At 45.5% G+C, this 18,996-nt stretch overlaps 1 protein-coding gene across 1 annotated transcript in view; it reads right to left on the reverse strand.

The window, feature by feature from the left end:
* LOC137649454 (uncharacterized) overlaps positions 1-11,830 on the reverse strand; it is a 71,841-nt gene extending 60,011 nt beyond the window's left edge. Inside the window, exons 1-3 of the mRNA XM_068382437.1 lie at positions 11,425-11,830; positions 10,115-10,339; positions 8,480-8,672 (exon numbers count right to left, since the gene is read on the reverse strand). Of these exons, the coding sequence (XP_068238538.1) occupies positions 8,480-8,672; positions 10,115-10,339; positions 11,425-11,830 (824 nt within the window). The remainder of the gene's footprint in view (positions 1-8,479; positions 8,673-10,114; positions 10,340-11,424) is intronic.
* Positions 11,831-18,996: the final 7,166 nt, after the last annotated feature.

Consider the following 18,996-nt stretch of genomic DNA (forward strand, 5'->3'; position numbering starts at 1 on the left):
CCCGTATGATATTTCTGGATCTAAGTCAGTAGGCGAGACGAGTCTTCTAACAAGACAAGACTGCTGATGACGAGGGCTGCTCTGAGGGGAAATGGCGGAGAATTGGCTTGTGGGAGGAATCCCCCGAAGGGAAACCATCCAGGAAAAGGAAGATTCTCTCGTGAATGGGAAAGGCAGTCATCATTTGCTGTTGCTGTCAGCGATCCTTCCAGCATGCAGGAAGATTATTGCAAAGTGGCTGGTGGAGGAACTACTCCCCTGGCACGGGAATGGATGAATCCCTCTCTTTGTTGGAAGAATCCTTCGAAGGGCCTACCAACGGGAGAGGGAAGTCTTTTCCTTAGACGGGAAAGACGCAATCAACATCTACAGCCGTAGTCGGCGATTCTCCCCACAACGGAAGGGAGAGTTCCAGCATCTAGAGGCGATCCTCTTGGTCACACACACACACTGTTTTCCATCCCCAAGTTCTAGCCAAAGCTGAAGGTTGACATTGGGCGTTATATGAGAAACGAGCCGAAGCTCAAAACGGACTTCTCCTCAAAGGGGATGGTACCCCTTGCCCGCAGGAAGGTTGCCCTCATCTCCGAGGTTTAAGAGGCGGTATCATTCGGACTCTAACCAAAGCCCAGAGGCCTAATGGTAAAGCAAGAGTACCCCTTTTCTTTGATGCATCCGGGAAATTAATTCAGGGAAGAACCGAGGAGATTGACTTGACTCCCAGGATAAGATTCTCACCTAGCAACCTCCTTATCAGGACATTCTCTTGCTCAGATCTCATAGAGAACCATAGGAAAGGAAGATATCTGGTGCTGAATTCCTTGGGATCTGGCTGTTCCTGAAGATGTTGGATTCCACGGAGACTGATGCGGTCTTGTCGAACCTGCAGAAGTTTCTGCAGGCTGATGACCATATCTATATATATCCCTATTCGATATGACAGTCGGGTCTCTCCGAGATTACTCCAATCCTCAGATCGTGGTAAACTGGAGATATCTCAGAGGAACTCAAGCGTGTTAGAATCAAGACAGTCATCCAAAGTCTTCGGAGACTAGGCTAATCCTGAAGGGGAAGGTTGACACAAGGGTAAAAACCCCATTCCATTCCTTGACATGACAAGCTGAAGACGATGTCCCGAAAAGGGGACTAGGAGTATCAATCCTGGTGGTCGATCCTGTACAAGAAGCCATGGGCTAACTGTTTGTATGAACGCAAGCCTTCCCCTCGTATGACAGGTTTTGATTATGAAACTCATTCCACGAGGAGAGGCTAAGCTGGAGACTTCTGTAAGAAATGACCAAAGCAGCTTGGCGGTATCTTGACAAACCGCGTCTTCCCACGAGACCAGATGTTCCAGTCGCACGGATAAAGAAAAACCACTTCCCAACTCCTAAAGGAGGATGGAAAAGACAAGAGAGTATCTCTTGTGGGTTGGATGTGAACACACTGTCCTTGGCAAAAAACATGAGCTGAGTATTTCGAGCTCGTAGGAGGGGTTTTACCATTACTGTAAAAACCTCACTTTAGGATGAGAAAGGAAGATATCCCTTTCGAACAACTCCAGCCAAAGGGAGAGCTCCGATTATGGAAGAGATTCATTGTCCGAGTTCACAAACATGATAGAGTCTCATGAAGGGTTCTCTTTACCGGGGCGATAATGTACTGTATAACTGAAGGCTGCGAGTTCCATCCGCCATTCCTGGATCTTATTATTCTTAACTTTAGTGCGTTTCCTGTTATCAAACATGAAGGCCACAGAACGTTGGTCTGTAACGAGATCATAGTGTTGTCTAGCAAGAAAATGACTCCACTTACGTACAGCCTCCACGATAGCCATGGCTTCCTTCTCTACGATGTGATAGTGAATTTCACTTCCTTGTGAAGTCCTAGACATGAAGGCCATGGGCCTGCCATTCTGGTTGAGTACTGCTGAGACTGCTACTTCCGAGGCATCACATTCGACCTCAAAAGGCAAATTTTCATCCACAGAGTGTAGCGTTGCTCCTTCAAGTTCTTGTTTGAGTAGTTCGAAAGCCTGCAAAGCTTCTTCATCTAAAGGAAATTTCTTTACTCTTGCTAGTGGTTGAATCTTAGCAGAAAAATTCTGTATCCATTTAGCGTAATAAGCAAACATACCCATTGCCCTCTTTAAATATCCGTGACTAGTGGGAGATGGTAGTTCTTGTAGAGGCCGGAGTCTTTCCATGTCAGGCTTTATTACACCATTCCCCATACAGTAGCCAAGAATATTAATGGTACGCACAGATTTAATAGTTTTAGTAGCATTGAGAGTTAGGTTCCTCTTGTTGATGACCTCAAGAAAGCGCTGCACGTTCTGATCATGTTGTTCTTGAGTGTGTCTAGCAATAGTGATATTGTCCAAATATGGGAAAGCACCTTGTAAGTTTTCTTCTTTCACCAACTTATCCATAGTTCGTTGGAAGGCTGCAACTCCATTGGTAACTCCGAAAGGTACTCTACAGAACTGGTACAGGCGTCCGTTGGCTTCAAAAGCTGTATACTTCTTGTCTGCTTCCTTTAGTGGGACTTGGTGGTAAGCGCGTTTCACGTCAAAAGTCGAAAATACGCAATATGTTGAGAGTTCATTAACCATGGTGTCAATCCTTGGTAATGGATAAGCATCCAGTTCTGTAAACAGATTTATAGTTTGCGAATAATCAACACATATCCTTTTCTTATGCCGGATAAAGGAATCCTTAACCACCACAACTTGAGCTCTCCATGGTGATATGCTATCCTCAATAACACCCTCAGCCAAGAGACGACTAGTCTCCGCTTCAATGAATTCTTTGTCATCTTTACAGTAATGTCTTGATTTAGTGACAATAGGCTTACAATTAGGTAACAAATGCTGGAAGATAGAAGGTTCATCCACAGCAGCGGCTGCCAACAAACAGTTAGCACCAGATAAGTTGAGCGCTGGTTTCGGCCCACCGTATTCAATAGTCACTTTCTGATGCTGCTCTTGGAAGTCCTGACCAAGTAATACTCCTGAACATAAATCCTTCATTACTGCTAGACGCGTGGATGGATAAGTTTCTCCATTAAGATGATGAGTCAAGTCTACATTGACATAACCTGGAGAGTTTGTATGCAAAGATTTCTGTGCTAAAGCGACATCTTTATCAGTGGGATGTATTGGTAGCTTCAATTCCCACGCTACCTCTTCATCTATATAACTGTCATCGCTGCACGAGTCGACAAGGGCTGTCAACTTCCGTCCTTTAATTGTTGTCGAGGTAGCTGCCCAATAGAGGCTCTGAGGAAAAGAGGTACCAGCATTAGCTGCAAGAACAGATGACTGTGAGGGATCAAATACTGTAGCTGTTGTAGATTTACCTCCATATGTAGATTTAGACAGGCACGCTTTTGCAAAGTGCCCCTTCTTGCCACATTTATTGCAAATAGAATCCCGAGCTGGACAGTGTGCACGAATATGATAGGGACCTCCACAAAAAAAGCACTTTCTCTTCATGGACAGAGTAGTCGCTAATACTTGAGTTCCAGCAGTTACCTCACAGCTCTCAGACGTTGGTCCACTCTTCACATGATCATCTGTGATAAGTGCATGATCCGATGTAACCACAGCAGCAGTATGCCCAACATGAGGAAGCATGTGACTGTAAAAACTAGCATTACGTTGGGCTAGGTCTAAAGAGTAAGCCTGGTCATAAGCTGCCTGTAAGTCTAGAGTTTTATTTTCAAGAAGACGTTGCCGAATCACAGGTGAGGCCAGGCCATTTATAAATGCATCACTGATCAACTCCTCTCTGTATTGTTCTGCACTAACTGGCTTAAAATTACAGTCCTTACCAAATTTACGCAATTCTCTCAGAAACTCATCCAAAGTTTCCCCTGCCTTTTGTTGGCGAGTAGCAAGTAAATGTCTGGCGAATATTTCATTAGGTGCCTTAACATATAACTTTTCCAACGTAGAAATGGCAGTATCGTAATCCACACACTCCTCAATGTATTCATACACATTATAACTGACATAGTTCATGAGTGTCCTTAATTTATTTGGTGCATTTTCACCACATTCTTGAATAAAGTTGGAAAACGTCTTGTGCCAATGCCGCCATTCCTTTGCTGCAGAAGGAAGGCTAGGGTCCAGATCCAAACGGGCAGGCTTCAATAGTTTCTCCATAGCTTAAGTTGAATAAATTGTTATGACATTAAAAGACTTGGCTGCTGCTACCCAAGCTTTATTCAACTTAAACTTCAGTAGATTATTCCCTGAAACAACCATGAACATAATTAGCAGACCCCATAATAAATGTAATACAAACTATGTTAGATCCTCAAAGTAAATCTAATTAAACCAAATAGATACAAATGGAATAAACAAAAGGAAATACAAAAGAAACAGAGAATTACTTGATAAGTTGCTTTGACTGTCCCTCCATCAGGTAAGTAAACAAAGTATGAAAAGATCACCAGACAAACGGTTCAGAGTGAAGTATGAAAGAGCAAAAGGACAAAACAATATTATAACAGTTTCTCTTGGAAAGGATTTCGCAGATGGAAGCTTAAGGTGTTCACACAAAAGTTCGAGGGCTTATAGGCCGAAGGAAACCAGGAGTACACAAGATGCCAACAACATCTGGTGTTCTAGTGGGTTACCCATCCCATGGTTGACTGAAATTCTTGCAACTAAGTTACCATAGTTGTCACGTTAAACAGCAATGAATTCAATTCCCCAAGCAAGAGATAATGAGGGATGGTAACCCCATGGGGTTGTGCCTCCTGGTGCAGAGGGAGGAACAGATTCAAGGAATCTACCTCCAAAACCGCATCCGAGATTTGCTGCCAGAGATTGCATAATTGGCGCAGTTCCTATCCATGCAAAGTCGGCTTGCGAGGTAGTCCTATGCTATATGTGAAACAAGGGAGGAGGTAGCAGCCGAAGCAGCAACCTGGTCCTTGAGGCACATGGCATGAAAGCCATTCTGTAGTAGGAATGAAGTACTGTATAGGAGAAGAACGTACAATCATGAGGGATAAATGTCCGCGAACGTGCCAGATTCGATGAAGAAACCTGGCAACATAAATACAGGTTCTTTGTAGTTCGCAGTGATGAAATCTTCGGGAACCAAAGAAATCCTGTTTGTGAGAAACAAACAAAACCCAAAACGGGAGGGGGGTATTAAGCGCCAAGGTTAGTCCTTGTGCATTACCTGAGTCGTCAATGGAGATCTGGGCTGGTTTCCCAGAAGGAAATCTGCATTTAACTCCTTTAACTCTACGTGGGAAGGCTACCTAAGTAGCATAAGCCCATGAGAGAGGAGAGAAGACAATCTATGTCGTCTAGATGAGAGTACTCTCCGAAAAGACACTCTCAGGAAGCCCATGCTTCAATGAAGTGAGGGTCTATGACAGAACGAATTGTTCTATAAGTGTCTTTACCCCTGAAGGCAATGTATCCAGGGCTAAACCGTTTGATGCTGGAAGTGGTTTCTGGTTCTAACAGTAACCTAGAGGAGAGCTGAATACTGACGATCTTGAGCTAGCTTAGTGATGAAGCTGGCGAACAGCGAACTGCAAGTAAGCGAACGTCAAGTTGACGAACGGAGAGCTGTCCTATGGGTAGACAGCGAATGACGCATTGTCAAATGTTAACCAGTGCAATCGATAAGAAGCTGGAGATCGTCTAGACATTGGATTGGCGAGCTTGCAATCGGCGAGATGACGAACGGAAAGCTGGCAATTGGTAGGTTGGCGATCGACGAGCTGGCAATCGGCGATCTGACGATCAGAGAACTGCAAATAGGCGATCTGTTGAGTGCCGAGCTGGTAATCTGCGATAAGAGAGCTGTACGTAGGTGATCGGAGATCTGAAACGACGCTAAGCGCATTAACAATCGACAATCAGTGAACTGAAAAACAGCATTATGGTTTGACGATCGGCAAGCTAAGAGATTGGCAAGTTGGAGATCGATGATCGGCAAGAGAATGAGCAGGCAATCGGTGAACGAGTTGGAGTTAGGCGAGAAACCAGCTAACACGTCAGGAATCCGGAGATTCGATGGGCAACGGCGAGCCAGGAACATCAGTTTGATGGAGAGAGGTCGGAGAGCAATGTTGGACTAACACTGCAAGGCTGGCAAACAGCGAGTCTAGTGAGACAGGCGAAGGTCGGGAACAAAAGCGTGAAAGGCGAGACTAAACGAGACTCGTCAGGCTAATGATATCTTGGTGAAGGCGAGAGCTGAGGAGTGGGCGAACGGCGAGGTTCTTGACGATCCTCCGAAGGGGATCATTCGGCAGTTGTCAACGATGAGCCAAAAACGTACCTTTGCCAGAGCCAAAAGAGCATGTCCGAGGCGACGAGGAGGACCACAAACTCAGCGAGCTCACCGATGACAACAACAATCCTCCGCTGGGGTAGACTGCTCAGCAGGAAGATCTCTGGAAGGTCTCCGGATGGGTGTCTCTATGGGGGTACTCACTCGCAAGCGACAGAGGTGACCACCCACAGGAGAGACTAGCCTCGGACTTTGCTCTGCTCCCCATGGAAGATTTGGATCAGCATGGGGGGAAGCGTGGTCTTAGGCAAAGAAACTTTAATTGCCTATGAGATGTAGCTGTCAGCAAGTCTCCCTGCAGGCAAGAAGGTTGCTAGACAGATGATGAAGGGAAGTTCTCCCTCACAAGGGAGAGCAGCCCCACACCTGGGAAAGATAATTTTCCCTCGGAAGGGAAAGCAGACCAACTGCTGGAGGAGCACGAACCTCCCGGCAGCGCTCTTTGCTTCCCATCAACAAGCACTGTTCAAGTTGGTCTGCATCGAGCGGTACCAGTGAAAACTTAGGCGGAGCTAGTTCCTCAAAGTTAGCGTGCTGATCAGGAGCTGGCACAGGAGTAGGAGGGCAGGAACGTGATGGTGCCAAGACTAACAGATTCCACAGGAACGAACAGCACCTCTCTCCTACACCGGCTGTCTTAGCTGAATGAAGTAGTATGGCATCGCTAACTGAGAAAAACAAACAAATTATGCGAGAAAAACTTGCTCAAGAGGAACACCTAATCCTCGGATGGGAAAGTTGTACCCCAAAAGAACATAAACATATTAAGGACTGCGCGTTCCCTTAGCCAGCCGACATCATCAGGAGGAGAGTGGCAGCATAAGAACTGTAAAAACGAATTACAATTAATAAATTCAGCTGACAAAACAAACTACTTGGGAGAACCATTCAATACTCTGGCAGGAAGGGGGTTCCCTGAGGGGGGCGCAGACAAGATAAAATTCGTGAGCTCCCTCTGCCAGCAAGAAAAGGCCGCTGGACCATTGCCACATGAGGTGAGCAGCGTCGAAGCTGAAAAAGTTAAATTACAAACATTATTATTTCAACTCAATTAATGAAGAAAACCATTAGGATGACCAATCTAACCTCCGAACGTGAAAGGTGTTCCCCCGCAGAGGATCTGCCGGCCGCCCACGTAAAGAGAGCAGCGTTGTAAGTGAGAAGGAGCAAGACCGAAGGTACGTTCTGTGAAGAGCACAAGAAGAATTCCTCTAAGAACACGTAGGGGGGAGGGCGACATTAAGATCCGAATGGAGAAGGTAACAGCAACATTCACAGTAAAGAAAAGCTTAAAAATATATTTCATATATATAAAAGATTAAGAAAAAATAAGTCAGACGGCCAGTAAGTTGGAGAATGGAGAGAGGGAACGTCTCTCTCCCCGAACCAAAAGTAAAGCGAGGTTCACAGCCCAGGTGTGAGTGACAAGGGTAGTTACTACCCCCTGACACCCCCACTAACTAGTGGGTGGGTGGTTAACCCTCGTTAAAAGTCTAATGGCTCATCTTTCAGCTTCGCCAAAAGTAATGCCTCTAAATAGCATTGGTTTGTAATTAGTTACGGAACAATGTTATTTTAAAGAAATTTAAACCTCCATATGCTTTAAATTTGTAAATGACGTATCTAGATGTCATGGTCTGTATCACCAGGCATGCTTTTGACTTATCGTAGCAAAGGTATTAACCTTTCAGAAAGCACACAGATGGAGAACAATGACAGGTTTAGACAAACCTGACACACTTTTCCTGGTTTTCCCTAGGCACAAATGCATCTCCTTGTTCCTCTCCATATAAAATTTAGAAGAGGAAAAAGAATTGATAGTCAAAAGAATTTCTGCGAGGCTGCAATAGTACGTCCATAACTATTGCGGCCAAAGTCAAGTGTTGTCTTACTGACTGACAGGTGGGAAGGGCTTTCACCTCACCACCAGTTGGTAGTTATAACTACCTTGTTAAATTTTAATGGCAGTTCCAGCTTCGTCAAAATAATACTGTACTCCTATTAAAGGAAGACAGGTTGTATTCATATACGAATACCAGTAAATATTTTTTTACACCTTCCTATAGTACATTCTTCAGTGCCACAACATATCTATCCAAGATGTAATTTCAAGAACAATATTCAGAAACTACAATGCTACTAATAAAACTTACTTGTGAGAACATGCCCGGCGATCAAAACTACAAGTCTGAATGAAATCCTGTGCTGATAATGAATAGGCTTCAATATCTGCTTTTGAAGGTATGAATGTTCCCAGTATGTCAGAAAAATCTGGTGATCGACTGCTTTGGAATATGGATGAAACTTGTACAGCATTTAAATTTCCTTTCTGCCAGGATTCAAACGCTTTAAAAAAGAAAAATACAAGAAATATACATTATACATCCTTAAAATATAAATCACTGTATGGTGTATAACACAAAAATCTGAATATTCTATACTGTAATATATCAATCCTGTTACATTCTGATACCATTCACTTTACATGTGGTGGGTGGTGGGAATAATTTGACATCTGGTGGCGATTGGGAATAATTCAATGCCACTTCACCATAAAGAAGGCATATTTGTATCTCAGCACAAATTGGAATTTTTCTGTAGAAATCATAATTGAAGACAATCTATTGTACAACAGCTAACATATTGACCAACAAATTATGTCATCACTAGAGAAGAATACAGTGCATTCATGGTACAATCTTTCAAGTATTTTGTTTTCCTGACTAAACAAACCCAAGTCCCTTAAATAGGAATATGATTTCAGTCATGCTAGAAAGGGCCGTTAAGTTAATGAGGTAGTAGTGGTTACTGGCGGGAGAAGGGCAAGACCAGCCCATCCTACAGTATGCTATGCATTTACATTTGGCCTTAGGCCTAAGACTTGCGAGGTGGTTGAAGCGGGAATTAAAACTTATAGGACTCTTGTTTGCTTAGTTAGGAAAAATACTGTATAAATTTCTTTAAAAATCAGTGATCTGTTCCTACACTATATGAACACAAACCATTACCCTTTAATAGGAGATTTATCCTTAGTAGGAAGGAAGTCCCAATGAACTAATAATGACAAATTCGGAGATAATTTGTATTTTTCCTAACGATACAAACCTTTAGCTATTTATTAGGGGTTATTACTTTGGGCAAAGCTGAAAGGACAAGCCATTAAAATTCTAGCAAGGGTTAACTACACATTCCACTCACAAACTAGTAATTTAGCTCACTTTGCTTGGAGGAAGGACTTCAAGGGGGATAGGGATGGTGGGTAAGTTTGTATAAATAGCTAAAGGTTTGTATGGTTAGAAAAAACACAAATTATCTCTGAATTTCTCATTTGTTCCGTAACTGGAATACAAACCTACGCTATTTATTAGGGGGGACTCACCCATTAGGAGGGTGGACATCCCTGGCAATCTGGCTTTAGGCTAACCTGGGGGCTCCTTATTTTGAATGGGTTTGTAAAAAAAAATAAGGAGTCCCTTCACCTCGCTGACCTGGGTTGAGATGTTTAGAAGTGTGACTGTCCAGGTTAAAATTATTCCAAGTCTTTATAAGAGAACTGTTGTAACCAGGACTTTCCCAATACCACCTCGCCAGGGTATGGGGACGCAACAGTATTAGATTAGTACTAGGAACACAAGGGAGCATGGTTTACCTGCAGTGGTTTGAGGTCAGCTTATGCAGAGAGCCCAGGAGGCTGCTTTCCCCAAGAGAGGGGAGGATGAAAAAAAGAATAAGAGTCAGACAAACCTTTTCATTCACGCAGACTAAAACCGGGTAACAGTACCCTCAACCTTCTGATACTTGTCCAATAAGGAGCTTGAAGTATATACCAGCGTGGGCTCTGGGGCGACATGAAGGAGGGTCCGGATTCAGGGCATGGGCTATGACCTTGCGAATCCAGGCAGAGATGGTATTCTTAATGACCCTCCACTTGTTCCTCCCTCGGCTGATGAAAAGTGCAGACACACGGGGACGGGCTGCGGCTGTTCTCTTGAGGTATAGCCTCAAACTCCTCACTGGGCAGAGTAAGAGATGATCAGGGTCATCAGTTACAGAGCAGACACTCGAAATACGGAAGGAGTCGAATCGGGATACACTGCTCCCAGATTCTGAGTCTTGGCTACAAACTCAGGGACGAAGCCGAACATTACCTATCCCCATTCCCTTGAATGGGCGATGTCGTATGAGAGACCATAAAGTTCACTAACTCGCTTGGCTGAAGCTAGAGCTAGTACGAACACAGTCTTCCAAGTGAGGTGGCGATCTGTCGCCTGGCGTAATGGTTCATAGGGAGGTCTCTTTAAAGACCTGAGAACTCGAATCACGTTCCATGGAGGAGGCCTCACTTCAGACTGAGGACAGGTAAGTTCATAACTCTGTATGAGTAAGGAAAGTTCTAACGATGAGGAAATATCCATTCCGTTGAGTCTAAGGGCTTGGCATAAGGCTGAGAGATAGCCTTTAACCGCTGAGACAAAAGTGTATTTAATCACGCAAATACACTATGAACTCCGCTATTGCTGGAATAGTGGCATTGAGAGGAGAGATACCCCTTCCACGACATCAACCACAGAAGACCTTCCACTTTGCCTGGTAGACTGCTGCTGATGATTTCCTGCAGGTATCCAGGCATCCTGTTCGCAACTTCTTGTGAAAATCCTCTCTGAGTGAGGAGATGCTGGATAGTCTCCAGACATGAAGTCGTAGCAAAGCTATGGCTTTGTGGAAGATGTTGGCACATGGTTGTTTGAGTAGATCATGTCGTGGAGGGACTTCTCTTGGAGACTCAGTCAGGAGGTGCAGAAGGTCCGGAAACCATTCCGCATGATGCCATAACGGAGATGAGTCATTGAGAGGTTGACCAATGTTCTGGCCTTGTTGAGTACCCTCCTCATCAGACAGAATGGGGGAAAGGCGTAAACGTCGATGTTGTTCGTTGTTGGAATGCATCTTGCCAGAGAGCCTTGGGGTCTGAGACCGGGGAGCAGTACAACGGGAGCCTGAATTTCAGGGCCATTGCGAAGAGATCCCCAGTCGGAGAACCCCACAAAGTCAGGACTTTGTTGGCTACTAGATGATCCAAAGACCACTCGGTACTCACTATCTGAGATGCTCTGCTTAGGTTGTCGGCGAGCATAATCCTCTTGCCCGGAATGAAGCGTGACAATAGTGGTATCAAGTGAAGCTCGGCCCATCTCGATATCTCTGCTGCTAGACGGGATAGGGGCTGCGAAAAGGTACCTTCTTGTTTGCTGATATAAGCCACTACTGTAGTGGTGTTGCTCATCACCAATACTAAGTGGCCCGCCAGGAACTGGTGGAACTGTTGAAGGGCCAGAAAGACGGCCTTCATCTCTAAGAGATTTATGTGGAGGTACCCTTCGGACTCTGACCAGAGGCCAGAGGTTGTGTAGTGCAGCACGTGGGGCCCCCCACCCCTTTTTTTTGAAGCTTCTGAGAACAGCATCAAATTTGGGGGGAGGATGAGAAGATCCACTCCCTTTCATAGGCTCTCATCTGACACCCACCATTCGAGGTCTGTCCGTTACGCTGATTCAACCGGAACTTAAGTCGCGATCGGAGATATCCAATCCTGAGGCGACCGTTGGGAACTAGACGGCCCAAAGATGAAAGGTGTCCGAGAAGACGTAACCACGTCTGAGCTGGAAGTTCTTCCCGTCTGAGAAAGGGTCTTGTGACCTTTCTCAGCCTCATTATCCTGTAGTCTGATGGGAAGACTTTGTGGAGATTGATGTCTACTATCATGCCTAGGTATACCAGTCTCTGCGTAGGAAGCAGGGTGGACTTCTCGAGGTTTACCATGATCCCCAGATCTAGGCAAAGCCTCAGAAGTTTGTCTCGGTGTTGAACGGTTGCCACCTAGTCCGCTAGGATTGGCCATTCGTCCAGATAACGGAGGAGACGGATACCAATTCAGTGTTCCCAAGATGATACTAGGGTCAACATTCTGGTGAAGAACTGAGGTGCTGTGAAAAGACCAAAGCACAGCACCTTGAATTGGTATTTCCTATTGTCTACGCTGAATCTTAAGTACTTCCTTGAAGACGGATGGATTGGGATCTGGAAGTACGCGTCCTTTAGGTCCATTGTGCACATGAAGTCCTGTGGTCTTACCACTTTTCTGACTGTGTCTGCCGTCTCCATGCGGAACGGAGTTTGTTTGACAAACTTGTTCATAGCTGAGAGGTCGATGAAGGGCCTCTTAGACTCCAGACGCCTTTTTCACAAGAAAGAGTTGACTGAAGAAGCCTTGAGACTCGTCGAGGACCTCTTAGAGAGCGGCCTACTTCAACAGGGTTTGGACTTCTGCCTGACTGAAGGGCTACCCCCATTGCCAAGGAGTCTATTGACACTGGATTCCTGATCAGGGGAGGGAGAGATGTTGTGAATGGGACGTGATACCCTAAACAAACCAAGGAGATTGTCCAGGGCTTGGCCACGAGTTGCTTCAACCTGTCCCAGCAACTTTGTAGGCATCCCCCCACTGGTGGACAAGCGGGGGAAATGCCTTTTCTAGCATTTGCGGCCTTGGCTGCTCCCTCTAGGAAATTTTCCTCCCCTGGAGGACTTAGTACCTTTCCCGTCTTTGGTCGGAAAGGGCTTTTTAGACATCATTGTCTTCGTGGCTGTCTTGTTCGTCATGATCTTCATTGGACGTCCCGGGACTGCTTTGGAACTGGAGGTTTATAGGGCTTGGATGTACGAGGCAAACCGGACTCGATAAGTGAACAAGCCCGGGAATAGTATGCACCTTCCAAGAGGGTAGCCTCTGTATGGAAAGAGAGAACGTTGTCCTTCGTCACATGAGAAGGTCTTCTCCCCTATGAGTAAGGAGATATTTTCAACACTTCAACTGGAGAATCCTCCAAATGCAAGAAATCTCCTTGGTTCTGGAATATTAAAAGAAAATTATGTCCGCCACTTAGCACGCTCGTGGGAAGAGACGGCGATCTATTAAGATCAATATAATCTGGATACCTGTACAGGCTCATGTTCATGCTGTATTAGGGCTGAAGCCTTATGTGCAATATCAGGAATAAAATCATATTCGCTATGGCCAATGGGCAACAAAGCATAAACATATGTTCACTACTCTGAGAAACATTGCCACTGTATTATGGGCATTATCCTCAGATACCATTGCTACCGGAGCTCCAGTAAAGACGGATTGGGTAAAGGATGGACTCAGCTGGATGGATCTACCAGTATGGTAATTGATGAACTACAGTATGACAGGAAAGAAAAAGGACATCTTTTTAGATAAGGAAATACCCTTTGATGAAGAAGTACAAGGTCTACATCCTTGGGTAAATGATGGACCCTGTTGAATGGATTAATTGATGAACAATGAGAGGAAAAAAAATTAACTATTTTATAGGACAAACTATCCTTCGATAAAGAAGTACTAGGTCTACATCATTGGGTAAAGGATGGACTCAGTTGGAAGCATCTATTTGATGGACTATGACAGGAGAGAAACAGATATTTTTGAAGAGGAGAATATATCCTTTGATGAAGAACCACAAGGTCTGCATCATCAGGTAAAGGATGGACTCCTTTGGGAGGATTGTACCATTCTGGTATAAAATTTTAGTATTCAAGTTCCTTTTAGCAGTAGCCCACCGAATAACACAGCCTGTTTAATATAATTTTGTCAAATAGAAGGGAATTGAAAAATATTTAAAAATATGAGATTTTAATTATAAAATAAATTTTTGAATATACTTACCCGGTGAATATATAATAGCTGCAACTCTGCGGCTCGACAGACAACATACTCAAAAAACTCGCGAGCGATCGCTATGCAGGTTGCGGGTGTGCCCACCAGCGCCAACTGTCGGCCAGATACCACTCTTGTATGTAAACAAAACCTTCAATTCTTCTCGTCCCGCTGCGTCTCTATTGGGGAGGAAGGGAGGGTCATTTAATTTATATATTCACCGGGTAAGTATATTCAAAAATTTATTTTATAATTAAAATATCATTTTTAAATATTTAACTTAGCCGGTGAATATATAATAGCTGATTCACACCCAAGGAGGTGGGTAGAGACCAGAGTTAATTATGTTTACAGCGTATAAGCTAAGAGTTTTTTCATTTTGACAGTTATCAATATAACAAAACCAAAATAAATAGGTACCTGGTAAGGAAGTTGACTTAGACGATTACTCTGCCTTGTAAGTCTGTCTTCCTCACGGAGCCCAGCGATCCTCTTAGGATGCTGACAGACTCCCAGGAGCTGAAGTATCAAGGGCTGCAACCCATACAAAAGGACCTCATCAAACCCCTAATCTGGGCGCTCTCAAGAAATGACTTTGACCACCCGCCAAATCAACCAGGATGCGAAAGGCTTCTTAGACTTCCGAACAACCCATAAAAACAATATTAAAAACATTTCAAGAGACAGATTAAAAGGATATGGAATTAGGGAAGTGTAGTGGTTGAACCCTCACCCACTACTGCACTCGCTGCTACGAATGGACCCAGTGTGTAGCAGTCCTCGTAAAGAGTCTGGACATCTTTCAAGTAAAATGACGCGAACACTGACTTGCTTCTCCAAAAGGTCGCGTCCATGATACTTTGCAGAGATCTATTTTGCTTGAAGGCCACGGAAGTTGCTATAGCTCTAATCTCGTGCGTCTTAACCTTAAGCAAAGATCGGTCTTCCTCACTCAAGTGTGAATGAGCTTCTCGTATTAACAATCTGATAAAATATGACAAAGCATTCTTTGACATAGGTAAGGATGGTTTCTTAACCGAACACCATAACGCTTCAGATTTACCTCGTAAAGGCTTAGTACGAGCTAAATAGAACTTAAGAGCTCTAACGGGGCATAATACTCTCTCTAATTCGTTGCCTACGATCTCTGATAAGCTAGGAATATCAAAAGATTTAGGCCAAGGACGAGAAGGCAGTTCATTCTTGGCTAGGAAACCAAGTTGAAGAGAACAAGTGGCTTTTTCTGTCGAAAAACCGATGTTCTTGCTGAAGGCATGAAGCTCACTGACTCTTTTAGCCGAGGCCAAGCACACCAGGAAAAGAGTCTTAAGAGTGAGATCCTTCAGGGAGGCTGAATGTAAAGGCTCAAACCTGTCTGACATGAGGAATCTTAGGACCACGTCTAAATTCCATCCAGGTGTAGCCAAACGACGTTCCTTAGAGGTCTCAAAAGACTTAAGGAGATCTTGTAGATCTTTATTGTTGGAAAGATCTAAGCCTCTATACCGGAAGACCGAAGCCAACATGCTCCTGTAGCCCTTGATCGTGGGAGCTGAAAGGGAGCGAACTCTTCTCAGGTATAAGAGAAAATCAGCGATTTGGGCTACAGAGGTACTGGACGAGGATACAGATACTGACTTGCACCAGTCTCGGAAGATTTCCCACTTCGATTGGTAAACTCTAATGGTAGAAGCTCTCCTCGCTCTTGCAATCGCACTGGCTGCCTCCTTCGAAAAGCCTCTAGCTCTCGAGAGTCTTTCGATAGTCTGAAGGCAGTCAGACGAAGAGCGTGGAGGCTTTGGTGTACCTTCTTTACGTGTGGCTGACGTAATAGGTCTACTCTTAGAGGAAGACTTCTTGGAAAGTCTATCAGCCATCGAAGTACCTCGGTGAACCATTCTCTCGCGGGCCAGAGGGGAGCAACTAATGTCAACCTTGTCCCTTCGTGAGAGGCGAATTTCTGCAGTACCTTGTTGACAATCTTGAATGGTGGGAATGCGTATAGGTCTAGGTGAGACCAATCTAGGAGAAAGGCATCTATATGTATTGCTGCTGGGTCTGGGACTGGAGAGCAATAGATTGGAAGCCTCTTGGTCATCGAGGTTGCAAAGAGGTCTATGGTGGGTTGACCCCAAGTCGCCCAAAGCCTCTTGCACACATCCTTGTGGAGGGTCCATTCGGTTGGAATTACCTGACCTTTCCGACTGAGACAATCTGCTAGAACGTTCAAGTCGCCCTGGATAAACCTCGTTACTAGGGAGATGCCTCGATCTCTTGACCAGATGAGCAGGTCCCTTGCGATCTCGTACAGTGTCAGGGAGTGGGTACCTCCTTGTTTGGAAATGTACGCCAAGGCTGTGGTGTTGTCCGAGTTGACCTCCACCACTTTGTCTCGAAGGAGACTCTCGAAGCTTATCAAGGCCAGGTGAACTGCCAAAAGCTCCTTGCCGTTGATATGCATGCTCCTCTGACTTGAGGTCCACAGACCTGAACATTCCCGACCGTCCAGTGTCGCACCCCAACCCAAATCCGATGCGTCTGAGAAGAGAACGTGGTTTGGTTTCTGAACTGCTAGGGGAAGTCCCTCTCGTAGACTGATATTGTCTTTCCACCAATTCAGGCAAGTCTTTACTGTTTCGGAAATCGGGATCGAGACCGCCTCTAGCGTCTTGTCTTTTTTCCAGTGAAAAGCTAGATGGAATTGTAGAGGTCGGAGGTGTAGCCTTCCTAGCGAGACAAACTGCTCCAGGGATGATAGAGTTCCTACTAGACTCATCCAATTCCTGACTGAGCAACGTTCTTTCTTCAACATCCTTTGGATTACGAGCAGGGCTTGATCTATTCTGGGGGCCGACGGAAAAGCCCGAAAAACTGGACTGCGAATCTCCATCCCTAAATACAGAATAGTTTGGGATGGGATCAGCTGGGACTTTTCCAAGTTGACCAGAAGTCCCAATTCCTTGGTCAGATCTAAAGTCCAATTGAGATCCTTCAGACAGCGATGACTGGACGAGGCTCTGAGAAGCCAGTCGTCCAAATAAAGGGAGGCTCGGATACCCGATAAATGGAGGAATTTTGCCACATTCCTCATAAGCCTCGTAAACACGAGAGGAGCAGGACTTAGGCCAAAGCACAGGGCCCGAAACTGGTACACCACATTGTCGAACACAAATCTCAGAAAAGGTTGGGAATCTGAGTGAATGGGGATGTGGAAGTAAGCGTCTCTTAGGTCGAGAGAGACCATCCAGTCTCCCTTTCTGACCGCTGCTAAGACTGACTTCGTGGTCTCCATGGTGAACTTTGTCTTTGTGACAAAGACATTCAGAGCACTGACGTCTAGCACCGGTCTCCAACCTCCTGTCTTCTTCGGTACTAGGAAGAGACGGTTGTAAAACCCCGGTGATTGAAGGTCCGAGACTTTGACCACCGCTCCCTTCTCTAGCAAAAGAGACACTTCTAGTTTCAGGGCTTGTCTCTTTGCTTCCTCTCGGTACCTGGGAGAGAGATCGATGGGGGACGTCGCTAGAGGAGGTTTGCGTACAAATGGGATTTTGTACCCCTCTCTGAGCAACCTCACAGACTGTTGATCTGCGCCTCTCTTCTCCCAGGCTTGCCAGAAGTTCTTGAGTCTGGCACCTACTGCTGTCTGAAGCTGCGGGCAGTCAGACTCTGCCACGCGAGGACTTGGCTCCTTTCCTCTTTCCTCTCTTCCCTTCGGCACGAGTACTTCCCCTGCTGGGGGCTCTGCCACGAAAGGGCAGAATAAACCTGGACGCTGGAGTGTCTATCCTAGGTCTAGCAGACAAGGCCGACGAAGGGGTCCCTTTGCGAGCCGAGGACGCAACCAAGTCATGGGTGTCCTTCTGCACTAGAGACAACGCTATTTCCTTAACTAAAAGTTCAGGAAACAAGAACTTAGACAAAGGGGCAAAGAGTAGCTCAGATCGTTGACAGGGCGTCACTCCTGCTGACAGAAAAGAGCACAGAGACTCTCGTTTCTTTAGGACTCCTGACGTAAACGAGGAGGAGAGCTCATTGGATCCATCGCGGATGGCCTTATCCATGCAGGACATAATGAGTAAGGAGACATCTCTATCGGCTGATGAGATTTTCCTACTCAAGGCTCCCAAACACCAGTCAAGGAAGTTGAAAACTTCAAAAGCCCTAAAGATGCCTTTAAGTAGATGGTCAAGGTCTGAGGATGACCAACTAATCTTCGAGCGTCTCATGGCTAGGCGGCGGGGAGAGTCTACAAGACTTCAGAAGTCGCCCTGGGCAGAGGCAGGAACTCCCAAGCCGAGAACTTCTCCCGTGGCATACCAGACGCTCGATCTAGACAAGAGTTTAGAAGGGGGGAAGGCAAAGGCCGTCTTCCCTAAACTCCTCTTGGTTTCCAACCAATCGCCTAACAGCCGTAAAGCTCTCTTGGATGAGCGAGAGAGAACGAGTTTTGTAAAGGCTGGCATGGCAGCAGGTACGCCTAAAACAAACTCAGACGGCGGCGAACGAGGAGCCACAGAGACAAAGTGTTCAGGAAACAACTCTTTAAAAATGAGCATGACTTTTTTAAAGTCCATAGATGGCGGAACTGCTCTAGGCTCATCAATATCTGAAGGATGATCCCCAGGCTGAGGGTCAGCAACGTCCTCATCCGAAAGTTCCTCATCTGACAACTGATGAGAAACAAGCAAAGGGGTTGGCAATGCTTGACATGCAGCGTCCGCCCGCACTGGTGCATAAGTGGCGGAGCAGGACGCAGTGTCCTGAAACTGCTGAACAGTCTGGGAACTGTCAACAACAACAGGTGCGTGAGGACGCACAGCGTCCACCCGAGACTGCTTAGACCGCCTGGGTTGTGCAGTCAAAACAACTCTAGGTTGCGGAGGTTGACGCACCGCGTCAAAACAAGTCAACTCTGATGGTTGGCGAACG

The sequence above is a fragment of the Palaemon carinicauda genome, chromosome 11, assembly GCF_036898095.1.
Source record: "Palaemon carinicauda isolate YSFRI2023 chromosome 11, ASM3689809v2, whole genome shotgun sequence".
Classification (NCBI taxonomy): domain Eukaryota; kingdom Metazoa; phylum Arthropoda; class Malacostraca; order Decapoda; family Palaemonidae; genus Palaemon; species Palaemon carinicauda.